The sequence below is a fragment of the Bos grunniens genome, chromosome 15 (genome assembly GCF_055505025.1).
Source record: "Bos grunniens cultivar Pamir isolate PY7600 chromosome 15, Bosgru_T2T1.0, whole genome shotgun sequence".
Taxonomy (NCBI): domain Eukaryota; kingdom Metazoa; phylum Chordata; class Mammalia; order Artiodactyla; family Bovidae; genus Bos; species Bos grunniens.
In genome coordinates, this window is record NC_141179.1 from 17,197,155 (window position 1) to 17,223,262 (window position 26,108).

The window sequence follows — 26,108 nt, forward strand, 5'->3', positions numbered from 1 at the left end:
GTCAAGGCTGTATATTTTCACCCTTCTTATGTAACTTCTATGCAGAGTTAAAAGTGAAGTGAAGTTGCTCAATCGTGCCCTACTCTTTGCGACCCCATGGAGTGTAGCCTACCATGTTCCTCCATCCATGGGATTTTCTAGGCAAGCGTACTGGAGTGGATTGCCATTTCCTTCTCCAAAGGATCTTCCCAACCCAGGGGCTGAACACAAGTCTCCCGCATTGTGGGCAGACGTTTTACCATCTGAGCCACCAGGGAATTCCAATGCAAAGACTTCAAAGTCTATGCAGAGTACATCATGTGAAATGCCAGGCTCATAAAACACAACCTGGAATCAAGATTGCCAGCATAAATATCAATAATCTCAAATATGTAGATGACACCACTCTTATGGCAGAGAGCAAAGAGGAACTCAAGATTCTCTTGATGAAAGTGAAAGAGGAGAGTGAAAAAGTTGGCTTAAAACTCAACATTCAAAAAATGAAGATCATGGCATCCAGTCCCATCACTTCATGGCAAATAGATGGGGAAAAAATGGAAACAGTGAGAGACCTTATTTTCTTGGGTTCCAAAATCCTGCAGGTGGTGACTGCAGCCATGAAATTCAAAGATGTTTGCTTCTTGGAAGAAAAGCTATGACCAACCTAGACAGCATATTAAAAAGCAGAGACATTGCTTATTACTTTACCACAAAGGCCCATCTAGTCAAAGCTATGGCTTTTCCAGTAGTCATGTATGGATGTGAGAGTTGGACCATAAAGAAAACTGAGCACAAACGACGGATGCTTTTGAACTGCAGCGTGGGAGAAGACTCTTGAGATTCCCTTGGACTGCAAGGAGAGCAAACCCGTCAATCCTAAGTGAAACCAGTCCTGAATATTCATTGGAAGGACTGATGCTAAAGCTGAAGCTCTGATAACTTTGGCCACTGGATGCGAAGAACTAACTCATTGGAAAAGACCCTGATTCTGGGAAAGATTGAAGGCAAGAGGAGAAGGGGACGAGAGAGGATGAGATGGTTTGATGGCATCACTGACTCAATGGACATTAGTTTGAGCAAGCTCCAGGAGTGGGTGATGGACAGGGAAGCCTGGCATGCTGCAGTACACAGGGTCACAAAGAGTTGGACACAACTGAGTGACTGAACTGAGCTGAACTATTTAAATTATATTGATAGTTAAATATAATAAATTTATGTATATCTTTGGTATATATTTACTAAATAGTTATATAAGACACATTGATGATCACTATGAATACAGACATTTAAAATACATGATCCTTTTCTTAAGGACCTTATGTTTAGGTCTTTAATCCATTTTGAGTTTATTTTGTAGCTGGGGATACATATTGATTATGCATTGATGCATATTGATTAAAACATGCATATTGATTAATGACAGCTCTAGTAGAGAGGTATGGAAAGTGTTGTTGAAAGTAAAAGAAAGGATTAGTTTTGCTACTATGAACTGATGGAAGAGCCATGGAGTGATTCACAGAAAAGGTGATAGTGGAACTGGATGTTTAATACAATATTTCATCACTTTGCTCTAATTAAAATATTAGATTTTTTAGGATTTAGTCACCATATTTACCTTGATAATTAGAAAACTTTCCTCTAGAAATGAGTTATTCCTAACTTTTATACCATGTTCTATGCTTTGAAATTTGGGGAATTTTAACCGTGATTTAATACAATATTTAAGAATCACAGAGGATGATGAAATCAGGATTAAGCACACCATTCAGAATGGCCATCATCAAATAATATACCAACAGTCATTGCTGGAGAGGAAGTGGACAAAAGGGAACTTTTCTGCATTGTTTGTGGGAATGTAAACTGATAGAGTCATTATGGAGAGTCCTTTAAAAACTAGGAATAATTATACCATATGACCTGGCAATCCCACTACTGAGCTTAGACCCTGAAAGTCACAATTCTAAGTGGCACATGTACCCCAGTGTTCACTGCATCACTAGTTACAATAGCTAGGACATGGAAGCAATCTAGATGTCCATTGACAGATGAATGTTTAGAGAAGTTGTGGTACATGTGTACAATGGAATATTACTAAGCCATAAAAATGAATAAATTTGTTATATGGAAGCACAAAAGACCCTGAATAGCCCAAACAATCTTGAGAATGAAGAATGGAGCTTGAGGAATCAATCTTCCTGTCCTCAGACTATACTACAAGGTTAGTCATCAAGATGGTATGGTACTGGCGAAAAAAAAAACAAAAAACTAGAACTATATACCAATGGAACAAAGTAGAAAGCCCAAAGATAAACCTACACATCTCTGAGCACCTTGGCTTTGACAAAGGAGGCAAGAATATCCCATGGAGAAAAGACAGTCTCCTCCGTAAACTGTGTTGGGAAAACTGGATAGCTATACATTAAAAAAAAAAAAAAGGGTGATGATGGCCTCATAGAATGAGTTTGGAAGTTTACCTTCCTCTGCAATTTTCTGGAAGAGTTTGAGTAGGATAGGTGTACATGTATGGCAAAACCAATACAATATTGCAAAGTAAAAATAATAATAATAATTTTTAAAAATTAAAAAAAAGAAATTAGAACACTTCCTAACACAATACACAAAAATAAATTCACAATGGAAAGAGACTTAAATGTAATGCCAGAAATTATAAAAATTTTCTTAGAGGAAAACTTAGAACACTCTTTGACACAGCCATAGAAAAATCTTTGCCCTACCTCCTAGAGTAATGGAAATAAAAACAGAACTAAACAAATGGATCATGATTAAACTTAAATGCTTTTGCACAGCAAAGGAAACCATAAAGAAGATGAAAGATAATCCTCAGATTGGGATAAAATAATTGTAAATGAGATAGCTGACAAAAACTTAATCTCTAAAATATAGAAGAAGCTCATGCAACTCAAAATCAGAAAAACCATCCAATCAAAAATGGGCAGAAGACTAAAACAGACATTTCCCCAAAGACATACAGATGGCTAATAAACACATGAAAAGATGCTCAACATCACTTATTATTAGAGAAAAGCAAATCAAAGCTACAATGAGGTATCACCTCACACCAGTCAGAAGGGCCATAATCAAAATATCTACAAATAATAAATGCTGGGAAGGATGTGGAGAAAAAGGAATCTCAACACACTGTTAAGAATGTAAATTAATACAGTCACCATGGAGAACAGTATGGAATTTTCTTTAAAAACTAGGAATAAAGCTACCATATGACCCAGTAATCCCACTACTGGATACATACCCTGACAAAACCATAACTTGAAAAGTCAACTGTACTCTGTTCATTGCGGTACTATTTACGGTAGCCAGGACATGGAAGCAACCTAGATGTCCTTTGACAGATGAATGGTAAAAAAGTTGTGATACATATATACAATGGAGTGTTATTCATCTATAAAAAACAAATTTGAGCCACTTTTAGTGAGGTGGATAAACCTAGAACCTGTTACGCAGAGTGAAGTAGGTCAAAAAGAGAAAAACAAATATTGTATATTAATGCATATATATGGAATCTAGAAAACTGATACTGATGAACCTATTCCTAGGGCAGCAATAGAGATGCAGACATAGAGAACACACTTATGGACACAGAATGGGAAAGAGGCTGGGAAGAATTGAGATAGTAGCATTGAAATATATACATTACCATATGTAAAATAGATAGCCAGTGGGAATTTGCTATATAATTCAGGGAGCTCAAACTGATGCTCTAGGACAACCTAGAGGGATGGGATGAGGTGGAAGATAGAAGGGAAGATCAAGAGGGAAGTGACATATGTATAGTTGTAGTAGTAGCGTTTGTCACTTAGTCATGTCTGACTCTGTGCGACCTTGTAGACTGTAGCCCATCAGGCTTCTTTGTCCATGGGATTCTTCAGGCAAGAATACTGGAGTGGGTTGCCATTTCCTTCTCCAGGGGATCATCCCAACCCAGGCATTGAACCCAGGTCTCCTGCCTTGCAGGCAAATTCTTTACCACCTAAGCTACAGGAAAGCCCATGTGTATACCTATGGCTGATTCATGTTGACGTATGGCAGAAACCAACACAACATTATACAGCAACTTTCCTCCAATTAAAAAATAAATTTAAAAAAGAGTTACAACAGGATCTGGAAAGACTCTTGACAGTGTCCGCAAACTCTTTAATTGTAAGATTATGGAGGGGTTTCTGTGCTTCAATTTGTAATCTCTAGAATATAACCAATACTAATTCTTCCACTTAGGATATTTGTAAGGATTAAATGAAATAATGTGTGTTAAGCAGTTGATGCTATTAATGGTAGAGAGTATGAATTCAAGAAGTGTTCAGTGTTAGAATTATTAAGAGTTAAGCATGGGATCCCAAAGAGCAGGACACAACTGAATGACTGAACTGAACTGAAGAATAGGCTAGACAATAAATTATAGATATATCAAACATGCTGCTGCTGCTAAGTTGCTTCAGTCGTGTCCGACTCTGTGCGACCCCATAGATGGCAGCCTACCAGGCTCCCCCGTCCCTGGGATTCTCCAGGCAAGGACACTGGAGTGGGTTGCCATTTCCTTCTCCAATGCATGAAAGTGAAAAGTGAAAGTGAAGTCGCTCAGTCGTGTGCGACTCCTAGCGACCCCATGGACTGCAGCCCACCAGGCTCCTCTGTCCATGGGATTTTCCAAGCAAGAGTACTGGAGTGGGTTTCCATTGCCTTCTCTGATATCAAACATAGTTATACCTTAAATTAACACAACATTGTAAATCAACTATACTTCAATTTAAAAAAAAATTTTAATACTAAGAAATGTGTGGAGTATTTTGGAAAAACTGCAGAGAATTACTTTCCAGTGAAGGTCTACTTGAAGGTTTGAGGAGATGAGAGTGTATTTGTAAAATGTCATTATTTGGAAATTTTCCAGGCAAAATAGTGACAATCCTATTTTTGTGGGGGATAATTATTTTATATTCTAGTTGTTTCTGGTTTTAATGATCATCTATGGTGATAATGTTGATCAACAAACAGCTCTAGATGTTAGTATTTGACTCTGCTATGATTACACTCAGGTTTTCTAATTGTTTAATTACTGGTGCTTTGCTGATATATTTTCCAGCAACATTTGTGATCACAGATAATATTTCTGTTTTGGTTCATTATCACACATTTGCATTTAATCTGTCTGATTGCTGCAGGTGGAAACAATAGGTGATGCATACTGTGTTGCTGCAGGGCTCCACAGAAAAAGCCTTTGCCATGCTAAACCCATTGCTCTGATGGCCCTGAAGATGATGGAACTTTCAGAAGAGGTGTTGACACCTGATGGAAGACCAATTCAGGTAAGCCTCTCAACAATTTTGTTTGAATAGTAATGCACCTGTAACTGAAGAAGGCAAGAAATTCCATTCTGAATTCTACTTACTATAGTTTACAGATCTAGATAAGCCAGTTGCTTAAGAAAGAGGGATTACTAGAGATAACTTACAAATCCAGGAAAGGAACAAATGAAATATGACCCACCCAGAATAGGAAAAAGTGTGAGGAAGACAAATTACCATGGGGGAAAAAAAGTTAAAGGATTAAACCTAGGAAGGAACCCACTGTTAGTGAACAGTTCACCCCCACTAAAGAAGGGTGACGATGAGAATTGGTCCTGAGAGATAATCCATAGAACAAGAAATAAGAAGCGAGAAATTGGAGGACCTGGACAACTTCCTGTGCATAGTGTACAGGTGTTCTTATGAAGCTCAGGGCTCAGGGTTACTTTTGAATTGTTTTTTTGTTTCAGAGCTTGAACGTTGGAACCTTCAGACTTAAAAAAAAAAGCACAACATGAAAGTTGTGAGTTTAGTTTTATTTGAGGCAAAATGAGGACTGTAGACTGGAATATAGCACCTCAGATAGATCTGAGGAACTGCTCCAAATAGGGAGGGGCAAAGGTCAGTATATATGTGATTTTGGTGACGGGGCAATACATGCAATTGAGCACATATTTTTTGGCAGATGATTTCTGCTAGTCACAAGGAGCAATCATCACCATGAAGGAATTTAGTGCTTTTGTAGATATGATGAGATACAAGAATTGGGCTAATAAAATCAGCTCCTGAAAATATATAGCTATCTGAAGATCTGCCGGTCAGTTTTTCCCTGAGCACAGAGTGCTTCATTTCTCCTCTCCACCCTGAACTCTTCAGAGAGTGTTGAAAATCAGCAGCAGCAGCAGCACATGATTCAGTCCTCATAGAGGTCGATGGCAAGTGCCCGTGGCAAGTGCCAACTTGTGGTTGACAAGCCCAAGATTGAGGAAACATCAAAAGCTGGAAAATGTAGTTTCCAGTGTATTGTACTCTTTTTGATGCTGATAGCTGTCTGCAGTTGGGATTTACATCTGAGAATGGATAAAGTCACCCAGCTATATTTCTGAAAGCACCTGATAGATCCCAGAAATACTTTTACTATGAATATGTATAAACCAAAATTTGTATTTGGCAAAGTAACCTTGAATTCAAGGCATCTCTTTAATAACAGTTCATCAATGATGGGTCAAAAAATACAGAAAACACCTCAAAATATGAATACATTTCTAGTTTGGCACTATGGCAAAGTAGATACCCTGAGTGACCCTTCTGAATAAAATTATTAAAATGTAGTGTTAAATAGTTTACAAATAGTAGCGTTTTGGAAACTACTAAGCATATTGCTGAACACACACACACACATATATATATATACACACACATATATATTATAGTTATATATATAAACAAAATTTAAGAGATGAATTAAAGTGCTCTATCATTAGAAGTGATAACAGGACACTAGAAAACACTATCCCTCCACAAGGAAAGTCAACCTCAATTCACTCTTTAAAGAATTTCCACAGATAAAGTTCTCTGAAAAATGAATGCCTAATACTAAATACAAAGCAAAATAAAACAAAGGGGGAAAAAACACACACTCACATAGGAAAGCAAAGTGCTATGAGTAAGAACCAATAGAAACAGGAGATGAGAACAGACCTGGAATGTTGTCAGATATCAAAATTATTGTACATAATCTAAATGACATTACTTAGTATAATTAAAGAAATAAAGAGAAGCTTAAAAATCCAAGGCTGGAAAAGCTAGGTTTGAAAATGAACCAGAGAATTTCTAAGCAATCAACACTATACCAAAACAAACAAAAATAAAAAATCAAGCAAACCAAAACAAAAATACTCTCAGTAGATTAGTTTAGAAGCAGATTAGATACAGTTAAAGAAAATATACATAAATTTGTCCAGAGAATTAAAAATGGGGAAATATGAATAAAAGAATGTAAAATATATAGGAGACATAAGTTCAGTTGGAATTACCTGCACATGAAGATAATAGAGAAAATATTTTTGAAAATTTCTCTGGAATTATTGAAAGACACAAATCAGGTCTCAGACACAGTAATCTTAAAGAATTCTACAAAAGAGAAATCATGGGAATTCAAAGCTGTATCTTTTTTTTACATTAATGTGCTTTTTTTACTTTTTAAATAAAAAGTATTTTAGTTTACTTTTAATGTTTTACTTCATTTGTACTTAATTTCATGATACATCTGCAATGTGTATAATGGGATATGTATATATATTTTTGAGATACAGTTGATTTGCAATATTTTCTTATTTTCAGGTATATAACATGATTCACAATTTTTACAGATTATGCTCCACTTATAGTTGTTATAAGGTATTGGCTATATACCCTGTGCTGTACAATATATCCTTGCATGCTTGTGCGTGCCAAGTTGCTTCAGCCATGTCAGATTCTTTGCAACCCTATTGACCACAGCCCGCCAGGCTCTTCTGTCCATGGGATTCTCCAGACAAGAATACTGGAATGGGTTGCCATGCCCTCCTCCAGGGATCTTCCTGACCCTGGCTTAGAATCCATTTCTCTATGTCTCCTGCATTGGCATGTGGGTTCTTTACCACTAGCACCATCTGGGAAGCCCACTTTATATCCTTACAGCTTATTTAATACATAGTAATGTGTACTTCTTACTCCCCTATCCCTATTTTTCCCTTCCCTTCTTCCTTCTCCCCACAGGTAATCAATAGTTTTTTTTTTTTTTTCTATGCCTGTGAGTCTATTTCTTTTTTGTTATATTCACTAGTTTGTTTTAATTTTTAGATTTCACATTCAAGTAATAACATACAGTATTTGTATGACTTATTCCACTAAGTATAATATCCTCTGGGTCCATCCATTTTGTAGCAAATGGCAAAATTTTATTCATTTTTTTTTTATGTCTGAGTAGTATTCTGTAGTATATATATACCACAATCTGTTGATTGACCCTTAGAATATTTCCATATCTTCATAATTGTAAATAATGCTGCTATGAACACTGAGGTGCACATATCCTTTCAAATAAGTGTTCTGGTTTTCTTTAGCTATATATAACCAGGAGTTGAAATGATGGGTCATATGATACTTCTATCTTTAATTTTTTGAGTAAGTTCCAAACTGTCTTACACAGTTGCTACACAAATTCACATTTCCATCAACAGTATACAAGAGTCCTCTTTTCTCAACATCCTCACCATTTGTTATTGTGGTCTTTTTGATCAGAGCCATTCTGACCGGTATGAAGTGGTATCTCCCTGTGGTTCTAACTTGCATTTTTCCAATGACTAGGAATGTTGAACATTTTTTTCATATGCCTGATGGAAGTGTATCTGTTCAAGTTTTCTGCCCATTTTTAATTGAATTGTTTATTTTTTGACATTGAGTTGTATGAGCTGTTTATATATTTTGTTTATATATTTTATACATTAACTGCTTATCAATCATTATATTCAAATATTATATTATATTATATGCAAATATTTTCTTTCATTCAGTAGATTGTCTTTTCATTTTGTCCAAGGTTTCCTTTGCTATACAAAACATTTTAACAAAACTAGACATATCTTAGTGAGACTGCTTGCTCCTTGGAAGAAAATCTATGAAAACCTAGACAGCATATTAAAAGGCAGAGACATCATTTTATCGACAAAGGTCAGTAGTCAAAGCTATGGTTTTTCCATTAGTTATGTAGGGATGTGAGAGTTGGACCATAAAAAAGCCTGAGCACTGAATTGATGCTTTCAAACTGTGGTGCTGGAGAAGACTCTTGAGTGTCCCTCAGACAGCAAGGAGATCAAGCCAGTCAATCCTAACAGAGATCAACCCTGAATATCCATTGGAAGGACAGATGTTGAAACTGAAGCTCCAATACTTTGGCCACCTGATGCAAAGAGCCAACTCATCTAAAAAGACCCTGATGCTCAAAAAGACTGAGGGCAAGAGGAGAAGCAGGTGGTAGAAGATGAGAAGGTTGGATGGCATCACTGACTCAATGGACATGAGTTTGAGCAAGCTCTGGGAGATGGTGAAGGACAGGGAAGCCTGGTGAAAGGTTGCTGTTGAATCACGCGAATACACCGGGATTCTTGGCCCCTGGAGGAGAAGAATTCAATCCGGGGCCAGAGACGAGGCTTGATCGCTCAGAGCTTTTGTGTAATGAAGTTTTATTAAAGTATAAAGGAGATAGAGAAAGCTTCTGACATAGGCATCAGAAGGGGGCAGAAGAGTACCCCCCTGCTAGTCTTCAGCTGGATGTTATATAGTCACTAGCAGTCTGTTAATGAAAGAAAGGAATGTCTTAAAATTCAGAATGGCACCAGGCCCCTCACCCGTAAGATGCATTTTGGGATAATCTTGGCACCAAATGGTTTATCCTGGGCCATAAAATGATTAACTTGAATCTTGAAGAAGGGCAGACCACCATACAAATAGTTTCATTTACATAGATTAGGGGAACAATATCCATACTGGTTTGTCAAGTAGGTTCTGGGCCAAGAGGCGAACCGACTTGGAGACAGAGTTTGGGGTAAAGGCATAGTACATTAGCATAGCTTAAGATGAACCTTTCCATAAGAAAAAGGCATTGGTTATCTCTAGGCTCGAGAATAGCTAACTTCAGGCGAAACCAGGTGTCATTATGGCAACACAGTATTTTAAGAGAAACCTCCCTTTAAATTTGTATAGAGAAAGAAAAAATATTGCTAGTTTGTTTCCTCCTGCCGCTTAAGAGAGATAAAAAATGTCTGACACTTGCAGGCTATTTCCTCCATTTGAAGACCCCTGGCCTTCCTGCCTGTTACCCTCTCACTGGTGTGCTGCAGTTCATGGGGTCACAAAGAGTTAGGCACAACTGAGTGACTGAGCAACGATGAGACTGTAGTGCATGAGAGAAAAAGAGGACACGATAAAAGACAACAGTGACATTCATCAGTAGGGAAAAGATGGTCTATTCAATAAATGTTTGGGGGCCAATTTGTTATCCATGTTTAAAAAATATGTAATTGCATCCCTACTTCCTGTGTATGCACATAAGTCAATTACAGGTGGATTAAATATTATAGGCTGTAGTATACAATTATTAATTTATAATTAGGAATTTATAAACTCAGTGATTTACTAAACTATAATTAACATAAACATGTCAGTTTCAGGTGTACTACATAATGATTTGACATTTGCATACAATATGATATAATTAGAAATTTGAATAAGAGTAGAGAACTTTTTGGAAACTAGGCAGGCCAAAAACTTTCAAACCATAAAAGAAAATATGGATAAATTTTACTACATTAAAACTAAAACCTTCCTGTTTGACAAAGAACACCTATAGAGAATGAAAAGTTAACCACAGCTAGGATAATTTTTTGCAATACATAAAAGTAATAAAATATCATTGGTTAATCTCATCAGCATTCACATTAGACATATTAATAACACTATAATGTAGCTTTCCTACATATGAGTTTGGCACAACTTTGAAGGTCTGACAGTGACTTTATTGCTGAGGAATTGGAGTAGCAGGAAGTCTCATACAAACCTGGTGGGAGTATAAATGGTATGATTTGCTTGGCATTAACTAGTAGAGTTTAACTTGTGCCTTTCTTACAACCCAGTAATCCCTCTCTCAAATGTTTGCTCCAAGAAAGTTGGTGTGCGTATGCAGGAGAAGTCACACACAATATTATTCACAATGATACTTTCATAAAGGCCCCAAAGAGTCTTGAGATAAATATCCATTTAAAAATAGAATGGATAAACGATGATACATTATACCTCAGTATACTATTACAGCAAGGAAAAAGAATGGCTTCAGCTACTGACCATCAACATGGATGGATGTCAAAAACATAATATTGTGCAAAGGAAGCAAGTGATGGAAGAATCATCATCGTTCAGTCACTGTCATGTCCGACTCTTTGTGACTCCATTGACTGCAGCACACCAGGCTTCTCTGTCCTTCACCATCTCCCAGAGTTTGCTCAAACTCTTGTCCATTGAGTCAATGATGCCATCCAACCTCTCAGCCTCTGTCATCCCCTTCTCCTCCTGCCTTCAATCTTTCCCAGCATCAGGGTCTTTTCAAACGAGTCAGCTCTTCGCATCAGGTGGCCAAAGTACTGGAGCTTCGGCTTTAGCATCAGTCCTTCCAATGAATATTCAGGGTTGATTTCCTCCAGGACTGACAGGTTTTGATCTCCTTGCTGACAAGGGATTCTGAAGAGTCTTCTCCAACACTACAGTTTAGAAAGCATCAATTCTTTGGCACTTAGCTTTTTTGATTGTCCAGCTCTCACATCCTTACATGACTACTGGAAAAATCATAGCTTTGACTATATAGATCTTTGTCAGCAAAGCAATGTCTCTGTCTTTTACTACACTGTCTAGGTTTGGCATAGCTTTTCTTCCAAGGAGCAGTCGTCTTTTAATTTCATGGTTGCAGTCACTGTCCACAGTGATTTTGGAGCCCAAGAAAATAAAGTCTCTCACTGTTTCCATTGTTTCCCCATCTATTTGCCATGAAGTGGTGGGATCAGATGCCATGATCTTCATTTTTTGAATGTTGAGTTTTTAACCAGCTTTTTCACTCTCACCTTCAAGAGACTCTTTAATTCCTCTTTGCTTTCTGCCATAAGAGTGGTGTAATCTGCATATCTGAGGTTATTGATATTTCTCCCCACAATCTCAGTGGCTCAGACGGTTGCAAGAATGCCCTGCAATGTGGAAGACTTGGGTTCGATCTCTGGGTTGGGAAGATCCCCTGGAGGAGGGCATGGCAACCCATTCCAGTATTCTTGTCTGGAGACTCCCCATGGACAGAGGAGCCTGGCAGACTACAGTCCATGGGGCTGCAAAGAGTCAGAAATGACTGAGCGGCTAAGCACAGCATACAGCACATAGCAATCTTGATTCCAGCTTATGCTTCATCCAGCCCCGTATTTCTCATGATGTACTCTACATAGAGGAGAAGGGGACAACAGAGGATGAGATGGTTGGATGGCATCGCCAACTCAATGGACATGAGTTTGTGTAAACTCCAGGAGTTAGTGATGGACAGGGAGGCCTGGAGTGATGCAATCCATGGGGTCGCAAAGAGTCGGATATGACTGAGCAACTAAACTGAACTGAACTGAACTCTACATAGAAGTGAAATAAGCAGGGTGACAATATACAGTCTTGACATACTCCTTTCCCAATTTGGAACCAGTTTTTTGTTCCAAGTCCGGTTCTAACTGTTGCTTCTTGACCTGCATACAGGTTTTGCAAGAGGCAGATAAGATGGTCTGGTGTACCCCTGTCTTTAAGAATTTTCCAGTTTGTTGTGATCTACACCCTCAAAGGCTTTAGCATAGTTAATGAAGCAAAAGTAAATGTTTTTCTGGAATTCTCTTTCTTTATGATCCAACAGATGTTGGCAATTTGATTTCTGGTTAAATGCTATAATATTGTTTATAGTATTATAAACAATGCTATAGTATTATTCTATTGAATTAAAATTAGAAACTAGAAAGATGAAAAATATGTTATTTTGAAATACCTTGATGGAGAAAGTAGAAAGTGAGAAATGACTAATACAAAATTCAAGATGTTGCTTATCTTCTAGGGAAAGAAATACAGTGATTGGATGAAGGAGCATGCAATAAAGAAGATTAATATAGAGATTATAGCAAAATTATTAATTTTATTACTATGCTTAATGTGTGGGGCTTCCCTGGTGGCTCAGCAATAAAGAATCCACCTGCAATGCAGAAGCCGCACAAGCCGCAGTTTCAGTCTCTGGGTTAGGAAGATTCCCTGGAGGAGGAAATGGCAGCCCACTACAGTATTCTTGCTTGGAGAATCCCATGGACAGAGGAGCCTGGCAGGCTACAGTCCATAGGGTTGCAAAGAGTCGGACACGACTAAAGTGACTTAGCATAACACACGCTAAATGTGTACATGTATGTTTACATTTGAAATTTTTTAAATGTGGAGAAACGGTTTTCAAACCACTCCCAACAATGGTGAAAACAGAAAAGCATGGAGCAATAATTTTTTTTAAATCTAAGTTTAAGTTCCCTCAACGTAATTATTGAAGTATTTACACGTGTGACTGACACTCCTACCACTGCCAGGAAAACAAACAAAAAAGAGGAATGATGTCTCAAATGTGAAGCAAATGGCAAAAATACACATTTCAGATTGAACTGATATCACATCTTACATTTTCAAGGCTACCAGCTCAGCAAATTTATCATTTGGGATTGTTTTTCTATGTTGGGTTTTCTTTTATAGGAGATATAATGTTTATATTGATGCAGCATTGTCAAAGCAAACTTAAATTACTATAGAACCAAACCAAAGGAATAGAGTTTTACAGTGTGCTCATCCATATTTTCTTTTTGGGGATGTGAAACTGGTCTGACTATGAATTACTTTATCAAATCAGAAGAGGGCATGCCAATAATGGTTTAATAAGGATTCAAACAGAGAATTCAAAATATTAAAATCCCCTTAATCATTTTGAAATCATTTAGTGACATTTCAGGGAGCTCCAAGGAGCTCTAGTCCTTTATGTCTCAGCACAGAAAGAATTCAGCAAGAGGTAAAGTGATAGATAAGAAGTGATTTATTAGAATAGGATGTTTGTGATGTTTACAAGTGGAGGATGAGAGGGTGCACCTGAGAACCTGGGCTACAGTTTTAGAATCGAAGGGAAAGTGGGGAAGGAGAAAAGACCACTTTTTTCTTTATTAAGTAGATGGATGTCACACTTCTATCATCAACTCCACCAGTTTCTTGGCCCTAGATGGTCAAGCCTGAACTATCATGGAACTATGGAAAAAATATTTTAAGTCTCAGTACAATAAGAATCTTTACTTTGAAATATTACCTTTCCATAAAGTCTTGTTTCTTATGTGTGCAGAGAGCATATCCTAGGGGTCATTAACTACTGAGCTCTGTAGGCAGAATGTGGGTTTTGTGTCACATTACTTTATTGTTCTGGGTCATGTCTCTTGCGTCTGCTGAATGCTTTGTTGCTAAGCAAGCTTGCTTGGTTTTGTGGTTAAACAAAGCTGCTTTCTTGAGTAAAGCTCAACTTACAGGAGTCTCCCATACTTTTTCCCTTTACTTATAGTCCCCTAGTGAGATTACCCTACTTTGTCTCTTTATTCTGTCCCTCTCAATTTTAGCTTCATTACTAATTTATATTATTTGCAAAGTTTAGAGTTGCTTTTTGTCATTTTTATTTGATTTTGATTTGGCTACTAACTTGTTTCCATGGGCATGTTTCTAAACTTATTGGAAGAATCTTTCATTAAACAAGTTTGATTGTTACAGTAGCTTATATGTGATCAGTTGACTGTTTATTTCAAACTATCTAAGTTTTTAGGCTTTATCAATTTAAGTTATTTGAGTTGTAATACTTGCTCAAGACAAAGGAAAATTCCCCAAGTCTCTCAAATTTTGAAAAAACAAATTACAAATTTTATATGGTTTTACACACCATTGAGGCACCTATCATGATAGGAAATAGGAACTTGAATTATCAATTATAATTGCTTGCAAGTGTTTTGTTATGTCCTTGAATCAATAAGTGTAAAATTGATTGGCTAAAATTCTAATTTTAAATATTACCAGAGAATATACTATTTTACTTATTCAGTTTATAATACTCAAATTATCTTTTCTATAAGCACTCTGTAAGTATTTTATAAGTCTGTTAAAGATGCAGATCAAAAGAAACACAACAGTGAACATTAGAAGGGTCATCAAAAGAGATTGTAATCAGGATTTTGGAGATCCAAGCCATTTTCCCAGAACAGTTCCCAAATCAGAAAGAGGGTTATGGGTTATGTAAGGCCTCAATTTTTTGTGTGTGCATATGTTTTAACATTTGAGATACATTAACAGATTCATCTGGAATAAAAGAGAAACATTTTGTTTTGATGATAGCACAGGTCTCTCCCTAAGAAGCTGTAATGATGTCCAAGACCATCCTCTTTTATAGAACAGCTTTTCTCATTAGAGACATTTCATCATTTAGAGGGATTTGGCATTATTTCTATGATGGAAGGCTCCTTGAATAAATTTTGTTAGAGCCTCAATGTGAACTACATTTTCAAAACCTAGTCCTGGCATAAGGATGTTGGCTAAATGATCATACTATTGAATGACAGACCAAGTCCATCTAGCACACATCATAAGGAGGTTGATTGGAGAGTGACTCAAAGAAGTTAACATATGTCCTTGGGCCCAAGAGAATCCTAGAGTGTGTTTTAAGCCTCCTTTCCCAGTTTGTTTTAAACCATTCATTATCTCTTAGAACTGTGATGTGGTGACAGTCATCCCTAGGTAACCATCCCATATTTCTAGTAAAATATTCTTTGTTTATCCAAGAGTGATCTTTCTGCTCCCGGCGAAAAAGAGTTCTATCATTTAGTCTACCATATCCTGTAATGAGCCAAATAAACCTGTCCAAAATTTGGAATATATTTCCAGCCCATAGACTTTTGGTTTTGTCTTTAACTTTAGGGTAGGCTTTCCAGTGAGCCTGAGAAACTGTCTTACTATATGAAAATTGCATAGAATGTCCAGGATTTTATATGGTGGAAGCTATAGGCCAGGAAAAGTGATCCCATAAAGTGATGGATTTTCTCTTGGAGGATCATACTAGCATTTTTTTCTTCTAAAATTAAATGTCTTAAAACTAACCAATCAGCATGCTGGAGTTGGGAGACCCACCATGGCAATCCAGAGCTGCTGGAAAGGGGAAGTTGACCACATATTCAGCAGTTAGAGTTATCAGTAAAATCTGCATAAGACTTAGCCCAGAGTAGGAAAACATTTGAACTCTCTTCAGCTTTTATGGAAGCAACATTGTGAACTAAGCTAATAATCATATACCATCTTATAATTTTTATTTATTTATTTTTTAAATGGAAATTTTAACTAAGTATTTATCTGTTTTGGAGGCTGTATAGTGGGATTTTTCGATGTTTTTCCAGCAAATGTGACACCTCAATATCTAGAGGAGAGGTATAAATAAAACAAGGAGTAAGTAAATCACTTATCCATGTAGGTTCCCTAGATAGGATCAGCATATCCCATCTATGATTGCCTTTTAAACAGAAACTTAAGATCGTTAACAGGTTTATAAGAATAAGTGCGCTCATTTTGGTTGGTTGAGTTATAGGGTTTAACTCTAGAGAGGTGGACCAAGAAGAATATCCCTCTATTATTTATTGCAGTGGGATTTGTTAATATAACTTTTTATTTTTATTTTTTTTAGTTTTTTAATTGAAGGATAATTGCTTTACAGAATTTTGTGGTTTTCTGTCATTCATCAACAAGAATCAGCCATAGGTACAACTCCTATTGTACCTCTCCATCCCACCCTTTAGCCTGTCACAGAGCCCCTGTTTGAGTTCTCTGAGTCGTATAGCAAATTCCCATTGGCTATCTATTTTACATGTGGTATTTTAAGTTTCTATGTTACTCTCTCCATACACCTCCCCTTCTCCCTCCTTTCCTACCCCCATGTCCGTAGGTTTGTTCTCTGTATCTGTTTCTCCATTGCTGCCCTGAAAATAAATTCATCAGTGCCATCTCTTTAGATTCCATGTATATGTGTCAGTATATGGTATTTATATTTCTCTTTCTGACTTACTTCACTTTGTATAATAGGCTCTACTTTCATCCACCTCATTAGAACAGATTGAAATGTGTTCCTTTTTATGGATCAGTAGTATTCCATTGTAAATATGTACATATATACACAGTTTCCTTATCCATTCATCTGTCAATGGACATATAAGTTGCTTCCATGTTCTAGCTATTGTAAATAGTGCTTCAGTGAACATTGGGGTACATGTCTTTCAATTTTGGATTCCTTAGGCTATATGCCTAGGAGTGGGATTGCTGGGTCACATGGTGGTTTTATTCCTAGCTTTTTAAGGAATCTCCATGCTGTCTTTCATAGTGGCTGTATCAGTTTCCATTCACACCAGCAATGCAAGTATTCCCTTTTCTCCACACCCTCTCCTCATTTATTGTTTGTAGACTTTTTGAGGATGGCCATTCTGACTGGTGTGAGGTGGTATCTCAATGTAGTTTTGATTTTCATTCTAAAAACGAGTGATGTTGAACATCTTTTCATGTGCTTGTTAGCCATTTGTATGTCTACTTTCGAGAAATGTCTTTTCAGGTTCGTTTCCTACTTTTTTGTTGGATTGTTTGCTTTTCTGGTATTTAGTTGCATGAACTGTTTGTATATTTTGGAAATTATTTGTCAGTTGTTTCCTTTGTTATTATTTCCTCCCATTCTGAGGCTTGTCTTTTCACTTTGTTTGTAGTTTCTTCTGCTATGGAACACTTTTAAGTTTAATTATTTTTGTTTTTATTTCCACTACTCTAGGAGGTGGGTCATAGAAAATCTTTCTGTGATTTGTCATCAAATGTTCTGCATATGTTCTCTTCTAAGAGATAGTCTCTGGACAGAGGATGAGATGGTTGGGTGGCATCACCGACTCAATGGGCATGAGTTTGAGTAAACTCCAGAAGTTGGCAATGGACAGGGAGGCCTGACATGCTGCAGTCCATGGGGTTACGAGGAGTTGGACATGACTGAGTGACTGAACTGAACTGAACTGATCTTACATTTAAGTCTTTAATCTATTTTGAGTTTATCTTTGTGTTTGGTGTTAGGTAGTGATCTAATTTTATTCTTTTGCACATAGCTGTCCAGTTTTTCCAGAACCATTTGTTGAAGACACTGTCTTTGCCCCACTGTATATTCTTGCCTCTTTTGTCAAAAATAAGGTACCCATCTCTGCATGGGTTTATCTCTGGGTTCTCTATCTTTTTCCATTGGTCTATATTTCTGTTTTGGGGCCAGTACCATACTGTCTTGATGACTGTAGCTTTGTAGTATTGTCTTAAGTCAGGAAGGTTGATTCCTCCAGCTCCATTCTTTCTCAAGACTGCTTTGGCTATTCGGTGTCTTTCGTGTTTCCATATGAATTGTGAAATTTTTTGTTCTAGTTCTGTGAAAAAATGAACTTGGTAATTTGATATAGATCTCACTGAATCTGTAGATTGCATTTGGTAGTATAGTCATTTTCACAATGTTGATTCTTCCTACCCAGGAACATGGAATATCTCTCCATCTGTTTACATCATCTTGGATTTCTTTCATCAGTGTCTTATAGCTTTCTATATACAGGTCTTTTGTCTCCTTAGGTAGGTTTATTCTTTTTGTTGCAGTGGTGAATGGTATTGATTCCTTAATTCCTCTTTCTGATTCTTCATTGCTGGTATATAGGAATGCAAGTGATTTTTGTGTATTGACCTTGTATCCTACCACTTTGCTGAATTCAGTGATTAGCTCTAGTAATTTTTTGATAGTTTCTTTGGGATTTTATATGTATAGTATCATGTCATCTTTAAACAGTGAGGGTTTTACTTCTTGTTTTCTGATCTGGATTTCTTTTATTTCTTTTTCTTCTCTAATTGCCATAGCTAGGACTTCCAAAATTATGTTGAATAATAGTGGTGAGAGTGGACACCCTTGTCTTGCTCCTGATCTTAGGGAGAATGCTTTCAGTTTTTCACCATTAAGAATAATGTTTTCTGTAGGCTTATCATATATGGCCTTTACTATAGTGAGGTAGGTTGCTTCTTTGCCCATTTTTTGAAGCACTTTTATCATAAATGGGTGCTGAATTTTGTCAAAGGCTTTTTCTGCATCTGTTGAGATGATCATGTGGTTTTTATCTTTCAATTTGTTGATACGGTGTATCACATTGATTGCCTTGCATATATTGAAGAATCCTTGCATCCCTGGAATAAACCTGACTTGATCATGGTGTATCAGCTTTTTAATGTGTTGTTGAATTCTGTTTGCTAAAATTCTGTTGAGGATTTTTGCATTTATGTTCATCAGTGATATTGGCATGTAATTTTCTTTTTTCATATTGTCTTTGCCTGGTTTTGGTATAAGGGTGATTGTGGCCTCGTAGAATGAGTTTGAAAGTGTTCCTTCCTTTGCAACTTTTTGGAAGAGTTTCAGAAAAATAGGCATTAAGTCTTCTCTAAATGTCTGATAGAATTCCCCAGTGAAGCCATCTGACGCTGGGCTTTTATTTGGGGGGAGTTTTTTTTTTTAATTATTTATTTTAAGTGGAGGCTAATTACTTTATAATATTGTAGTGGTTTTTGCCATACGGTGACATGAATCAGCCATGGGTGTACACGTGTCCCCCATCCTGAACCCCTTCCCACCTCCCTCCCCATCCCATCTCTCAGGGATGTCTCAGCACACTGGCATTGAGTGCCCTATTTCAAGCATCTAATTGGGACTGGTGATCTATTTCACATATGGAAATATATATGTTTCATTACTATTCTCTCAAATCATCCCATCCTCACCTTCTCCCACAGAGTCCAAAAGTCTTTTCTTTATATCTGTCTCTCTTTTGCTGTCCTGCATATATGGACATTGTTACCATCTTTCTAAATTCCATATATATGCATTAATATACTATATTGGTTGGGAGAAGGCAATGGCAGCCCACTCCAGTACTCCAGTACTCTTGCCTGGAAAATCCCATGGACAGAGGAGCCTGGTAGGCTGCAGTCCATGGAGTCACTAAGAGTTGGACACGACTGAGCGACTTCACTTTCACTTTTCACTTTGCTGCATTGGAGAAGGAAATGGCAACCCACTCCAGTACTCTTGCCTGGAGAATCCCAGGGGCAGGAGAGCCTGGTGGGCTGCTGTCTATGGGGTCGCACAGAATCGGACACAACTGAAGCAACTTAGCATGCATGCATGCATACTATATTGGTGTTATTCATTCTGACTTACTTCACTCTGTAAAATAGGCTCCAGTTTCATCCATCTCATTAGAACTGATTCAAATGTGTCTTTTTAATAGCTGAGTGATATTCCATTGTGTATATGTACCACAGCTTTCTTATCCATTCATCTGCCAATGAACCTCTAGGTTGCTTTGCAATGAATGTTGACATACATATGTCTCTTTCAGTTCTGGTTTCCTTGGTGTGTATGCCCAGCAGTGGGATTGCTGGGTTGTATGGCAGTTCTATTTCCACTTTTTTAAGGAATCTCCACACTGTTCTCCAGTTTGCATTCCCACCAACAGTGTAAGAGGGTTTCCTTTTCTCTGCACAATCTCCAGCACTTATTGTTCATAGACTTTTTGAGAGCAGCCATTCTGACTGGCGTGAGTTGGTACCTCATTCTGGTACATTTTGATTTGCAGTTCTCTGATAATGAGTGATGTTGAGCATCTTTTCATGTGTTTGTTAGCCATCTTTATGTCTTCTCTGGAGAAATATCTGTTTAGGTCTTTGGCCCATTTTTTGATTGGGTTTTTTAATTTTCTGGAATTGAGCTGGAGGATCTGCTTGTATATTTTTTTAGATTAATTCTTTGTCAGTTGCTTTGTTTGCTATTATTTTCTCCCATTCTGAAGGCTGTCTTTTCACCTTGCTTATAATTTCCTTCGTTGTGCAAAAGGTTTTAAGTTTAATTATGTCCCATTTGTTTATTTTTGCTTTTATTTCAATTACTCTGGGAGGTGGGTCATAGAGCATCCTGCTGTGATTTATGTCAGAGAGTGTTTTGCCTATGTTTTCCTCTAGGAGTTTTATAGTTTCTGGTGTTACATTTAGATCTTTAATTCATTTTGAGTTTCTTTGTGTGTGGTGTTAGAAAGTGTTCTAGTTTCATTCTTTTAAAGTGGTTGACCAGTTTTCCCACCACCACTTGTTAAAGACATTGTCTCTTCTCCATTGTATATTCTTGCCTCCTTTGTCAAAGATAAGGTGTGCTTAGGTGCATGGACATATCTCTGGGCTTTCTGTTTTGTTCCATTGATCTATATTTCTTTCTTTGCACCAGTACCATACTGTCTTAATGGCTGTAGCTTTGTTGTATATCTGATGTCAGGCAGGTTGATTCCTCCAGTTCCATTCTTCTTTCTCAACATTGCTTTGGCTATTCAAGGTTTTTTGTATTTCCATACAAACTGTGAAATAATTTGTTCTATTTCTCTGAAAAATACTATTGGTAGCTTGAAAGGGACTGTGTTGAATCTATAGATTGCTTTAGGTAATATACTCATTTTCACTATATTGATTCTTCTGATTCATGAACATGGTATATTTCTCCATCTATTTGTGTCATCTTTGATTTCTTTCATTAATGTTTTATAGTTTTCTATATGTAGGTCTTTTGTTTCTTTAGGTAGATGTATTCCTAAGTGTTTGATTCTTTTCGTCACAAGGGTGAATGAAATTGTTTCCTTAATTTCTCTTTCTGTTATCTAACTGTTAGTGTATAGGAATGCAAGGCATTTCTGTGTGTTAATTTTATATCATGCAACTTTAGTGTATTCATTGATTAGCTCTAGTAATTTTCTGGTTGTGTCTTTAGGGTTTTCTATGTAGAGGATCATGTCATCTGCAAACAGTGAGGGTTTTACTTCTTTTTTTCCAGTCTGGATTCCTTTTATTTCTTTTTCTTCTCTGATTGCTGTGGCTAAAACTTCCAAAACTCTGTTGAATAGTAGTGGTGAGAATGGGCACCTTTTCTTGTTCCTGACTTTCAGTTCAGTTCATTTCTATTGCTCAGTCGTGTCCGACTCCTTGAGACCTCATGAGCCACAGCACGCCAGAAATCCCTGTCCATCACCAACTCCCAGAGTCCACCCAAACCCATGTCCATTGAGTCAGTAATGCCATCCAACCAAGGGATTATTTCCTTAAGTAAATTTTTTGTTACTTTTGAAGCCCACTCAGTTCATATAGGGAATGCCTTTATGCAACTTGTAAATGTGTCTACCATCAATAACAAATATTTATATCCTTGGGACCTGGGCATTTGAGTGGAATCAATCTGCCAATCCTCTCCTAGATAGCTTCCTCCGTGTTGAACAGGTTTAACTAATACAGGGGGAAGTGGCAAAGTTTTAGGGTTATTTTGTAAGTAGGTGTCACATGATTTGGTGATCTGTGCCACCACAGTCTTCATTTCCCTTCCCATAAACAAATATATTAACAAATTCCAAAAACTTCATATTCATAATGGGAAGTTTTTTGTAAGGCCTTAATTAGTTTTTACTGTTGGACTTGTGGAATCACAGTCCTTTTATTTTGGAGAAGGAAATGGCAACCCACTCCAGTACTCTTGCCTAGAAAATTCCATGGACAGAGGATCCTGGTGTCCATGGGGTCTCAAAGAGTCAGACACAACTGAGCGACTTCACTTTCACTTTCATCCTCTTTGATTTATTAATCCTCTGCTTTTAGCCCAGTCCTCCTCTTCCTTGGAGTAGCAAGTTTGTAGCATTTCTTCTACTAGGCTTGGGAATTTTAAAACTGCCTGAATGCTGTCTATTAATTTACAAGCTGCTCTCTTTGTCTCTCATCAGCTCAATGATTTCCCTTTCCATTTTCTAACCCAGAAGCTAGAGGTTGGTGTCCCTTACAGTGTACCACAAGTATTTCTTTAGCATCCTATACTGCCTTTAATAATTTAAGGATTTCTTTTTCATACTTAAGAAGAGACTTCTTAGCATTTAGCATGCGCCTTTCCCTCCAAATAGTGACATGAGCATGGAGAATCAAAAAGCAATACTTAGAGTCTGTATGGTACTAGGAAAGAGTGGAGAAAAAGCTCCAGAAAGAATGAAGAGCCTAGGCCAAAGTGCAAGTGACTCTTAGTTGTGTACCTATCTGGTGGTGAAAGTAAAGTCCAATACTTTAAAGAACAATATTGCATAGGAACCTGCAATGTTATGTCCTATGTATGAATCAAGTTAACCTGACATGGTCAAGCAGGAGATGGCAAGTGTAAACATCAACATTGTAGGAGTCAGTGAACTAAAATGGAGGGGAATGGGAGAATTTAATTCATATTACCATTATATCTACTACTGTGGGAAAGAATCCCTTAAAAAATTTGGAGTACCCTCATAGTGAAGAAAGAGTCAGAAATGCAGTACTTGGGTGCAGTGTCAAAAACGACAGAATGATCTCTGCTCATTTCCAAGGCAAACCATTGACTATCACAGTAATCCTAATCTGTGCCCCAACCACTAATGCTGAAGAAGCTGGAGTTGAATGGTTCTATGAAGACAAGACCTACAAGACCTTATAGAACTAACTCCAAAAAAAAAAAAGGTTGTCCTTTTCATGATAGGGGATTGGAATACAAAAGTAGGAAGTCAAGAAATAACTGGACTAACAGGTAAGTTTGACCTTGGAGTACAAAATGAAGCAGGGTAAAGGCTAACAGAGTCTTGACAAAAGAATGCACTGGTCATACCAAACACCCACTTCTAACAACAGAAGAGACGATTCTACACATGGATATCACAAAATGGTCAACACTGAAATAAGATTGATTATACTCTTTGCAGATGAAGATGGAGAAGTTCTATATGGTCAGCAAAAGGGAGAACTGGAGCTGACTGTGGCTCAGATCACGAGCTCCTAATTTCAAAATTAAGATTTAAATTGAAGAAAATAGGGAAAGCAACTAAGCCATTAAGGTATGACCCAAAACAAATCCCTTATGATTATGCACTGGAGGTGATAAATAGATTTGAGGGATTAGATCTGGTAGACAGACTGCTTAAATTACTATGGGTTGAGATTGATAACATTGTACAGAAGGTGATGACCAAAATGATCCAAAAGAAAAAGAAATGCAAAAAGGCAAAGTGGTTGACTGAGGAGGCCTTACAAATAGTTGAGAAAGAAGAGAAGCAAAAACCATGGGAGAAAGGGAAAAATATACGCTACTGAATGCAGAGTTCCAGAGAATAGCAAGGAGAGAAAGGGAAACCTTATTAAGTGAGCAATGCAAAGAAATAGAGGGAAAAAATAGAATGGGAAAGACTAGATAGAGATCTCTTCAATAAAATTGGAAATACCAAGGGAACATTTCATACAAAGATAAGTACAATATTGGACAAAAATGGCAAAGACCTAACAGAAACAGAAAAGACTGAAAGGTGGCAAGAATACACAGAAGAACTATCCATAAAAAGGCCTTAACCCAGATAGCCATGATGATGTGGTCACTCATCTAGAGCCAGACATCTTGGAATGTGAAGCTGAGTGGGCCCTACGAAGCATTACTACCAACAAAGCTAGTAGATGTGATGCAGTTCCAGCTTAGCTATTTCAAACCCTAAAAGATGAAGCTGTAAAAGTGCTGAACTCAATATGTTAACAAATTTGGAAAACTCAGTAGTGACAACAGGCCTGGAAAAGGTCAGTTTTCACTCCCATCTCAAAGAAATGCAATGCCAAAGAATGGTGAAACTACCATATACTTGTGCTCATTTCACATGCTGTCAAGGTAATGCTCAGGATCCTCCAAGCTAGGCTTCAACAGTAGGTGAACCGAGAAATTCCAGAATGACAAGCTGGATTTAGAAAAGACAAAGGACTAGAGATCCAACTTCCAACATTCATTGAATCATACAAAAACCAAGGGAATTCCAAACATCTACTTCAGTGACTACACTAAAGCCTTTGACTGGCCAACTCTTTGCAACCCCATGAACTGCAGCACGCCAGGCCATCCTGTCCATCACCAACTCCTGGAGTTCACCCAAACTCATGTCCATTGAGTTGGTGATGCCGTCCAACCATCTCATCCACTGTCATCCCCTTCTCCTCCTGCCCTCAATCTTTCCCAGCATCAGGGTCTTTTCAAATGAATCAGCTCTTCCCATCATGTGGCCAAAGTACTGGAGTTTCAGCTTCAACATTAGTCCTTCCAATGAACACCCAGGACTGATCTCCATTAGATGGACTTGTTGGATCTCCTTGCAGTCCAAGGGACTCTCAGGAGTCTGCTCCAACACCACAGTTCAAAAGCATCAATTCTTCTATGGTCAGCTTTCTTCACAGTCCAACTCTCATATCCATACATGACCACTGGAAAAACCATAGCCTTGACTAGACGGACCTTTGTTGGCAAAGTAATGTCTCTGCCTTTTAATATGCTGTCTAGGTTGGTCATAACTTTCCTTCCGAGGAGTAAGCGTCTTTTAATTTCATGGCTACAGTCACCATCTGCAGTGATTTTGGAGCCCAGAAAAACAAAATCAGCCACTGTTTCCACTGTTTCCCCATCTATTTGTCATGAAGTGATTGGACTGGTTACCATGATCTTAGTTTTCTGAATGTTGAGCTTTGAGCCAACTTTTTCACTCTCCCCTTTCACTTTCATCAACAGGCTCTTTAGTTCTTCTTCACTTTCTGCCATAAGGGTGGTATAATTTGCATATCTGAGGTTATTGAGATTTCTCCCAACAGTCTTGATTCCAGATTGTGCTTCCTCCAGCCCAGCGTTTCTCGTGATGTTCTCTGCATATAAGTTAAATAAGCAAGGTGACAATATACAGCCTTGACGTACTCCTTTCCTATTTGGAACCAGTCTGTTGTTCCATGTCCAGTTCTAACTGTTGCTTCCTGACCTGCATACAGGTTTCTCAAGAGGCAGGTCAGGTGGTCTGGTATTCCCATATCCTTCAGGATTTTCCACAGTTTATTGTGATCCACCCAGTCAAAGGCTTTGGCATACTCAGTAAAGCAGAAATAGATGTTTTTCTGGAACTCTCTTGCTTTTTCAATGATGCAGCAGATGTTGGCAATTTGATCTCTGTTTCCTCTGCCTTTTCTGAAACCAGCTTGAACATCTGGAAGTTCACGGTTCACATATTGCTG

The 26,108-nt window shown here is 37.6% G+C and overlaps 1 protein-coding gene across 1 annotated transcript in view; it reads left to right on the top strand.

The window, feature by feature from the left end:
• GUCY1A2 (guanylate cyclase 1 soluble subunit alpha 2) overlaps positions 1-26,108 on the top strand; it is a 479,090-nt gene that overhangs the window by 336,173 nt on the left and 116,809 nt on the right. The window contains exon 6 of the mRNA XM_086339009.1: positions 5,175-5,318. Coding sequence (XP_086195135.1) covers positions 5,175-5,318 — 144 coding nt within the window. The remainder of the gene's footprint in view (positions 1-5,174; positions 5,319-26,108) is intronic.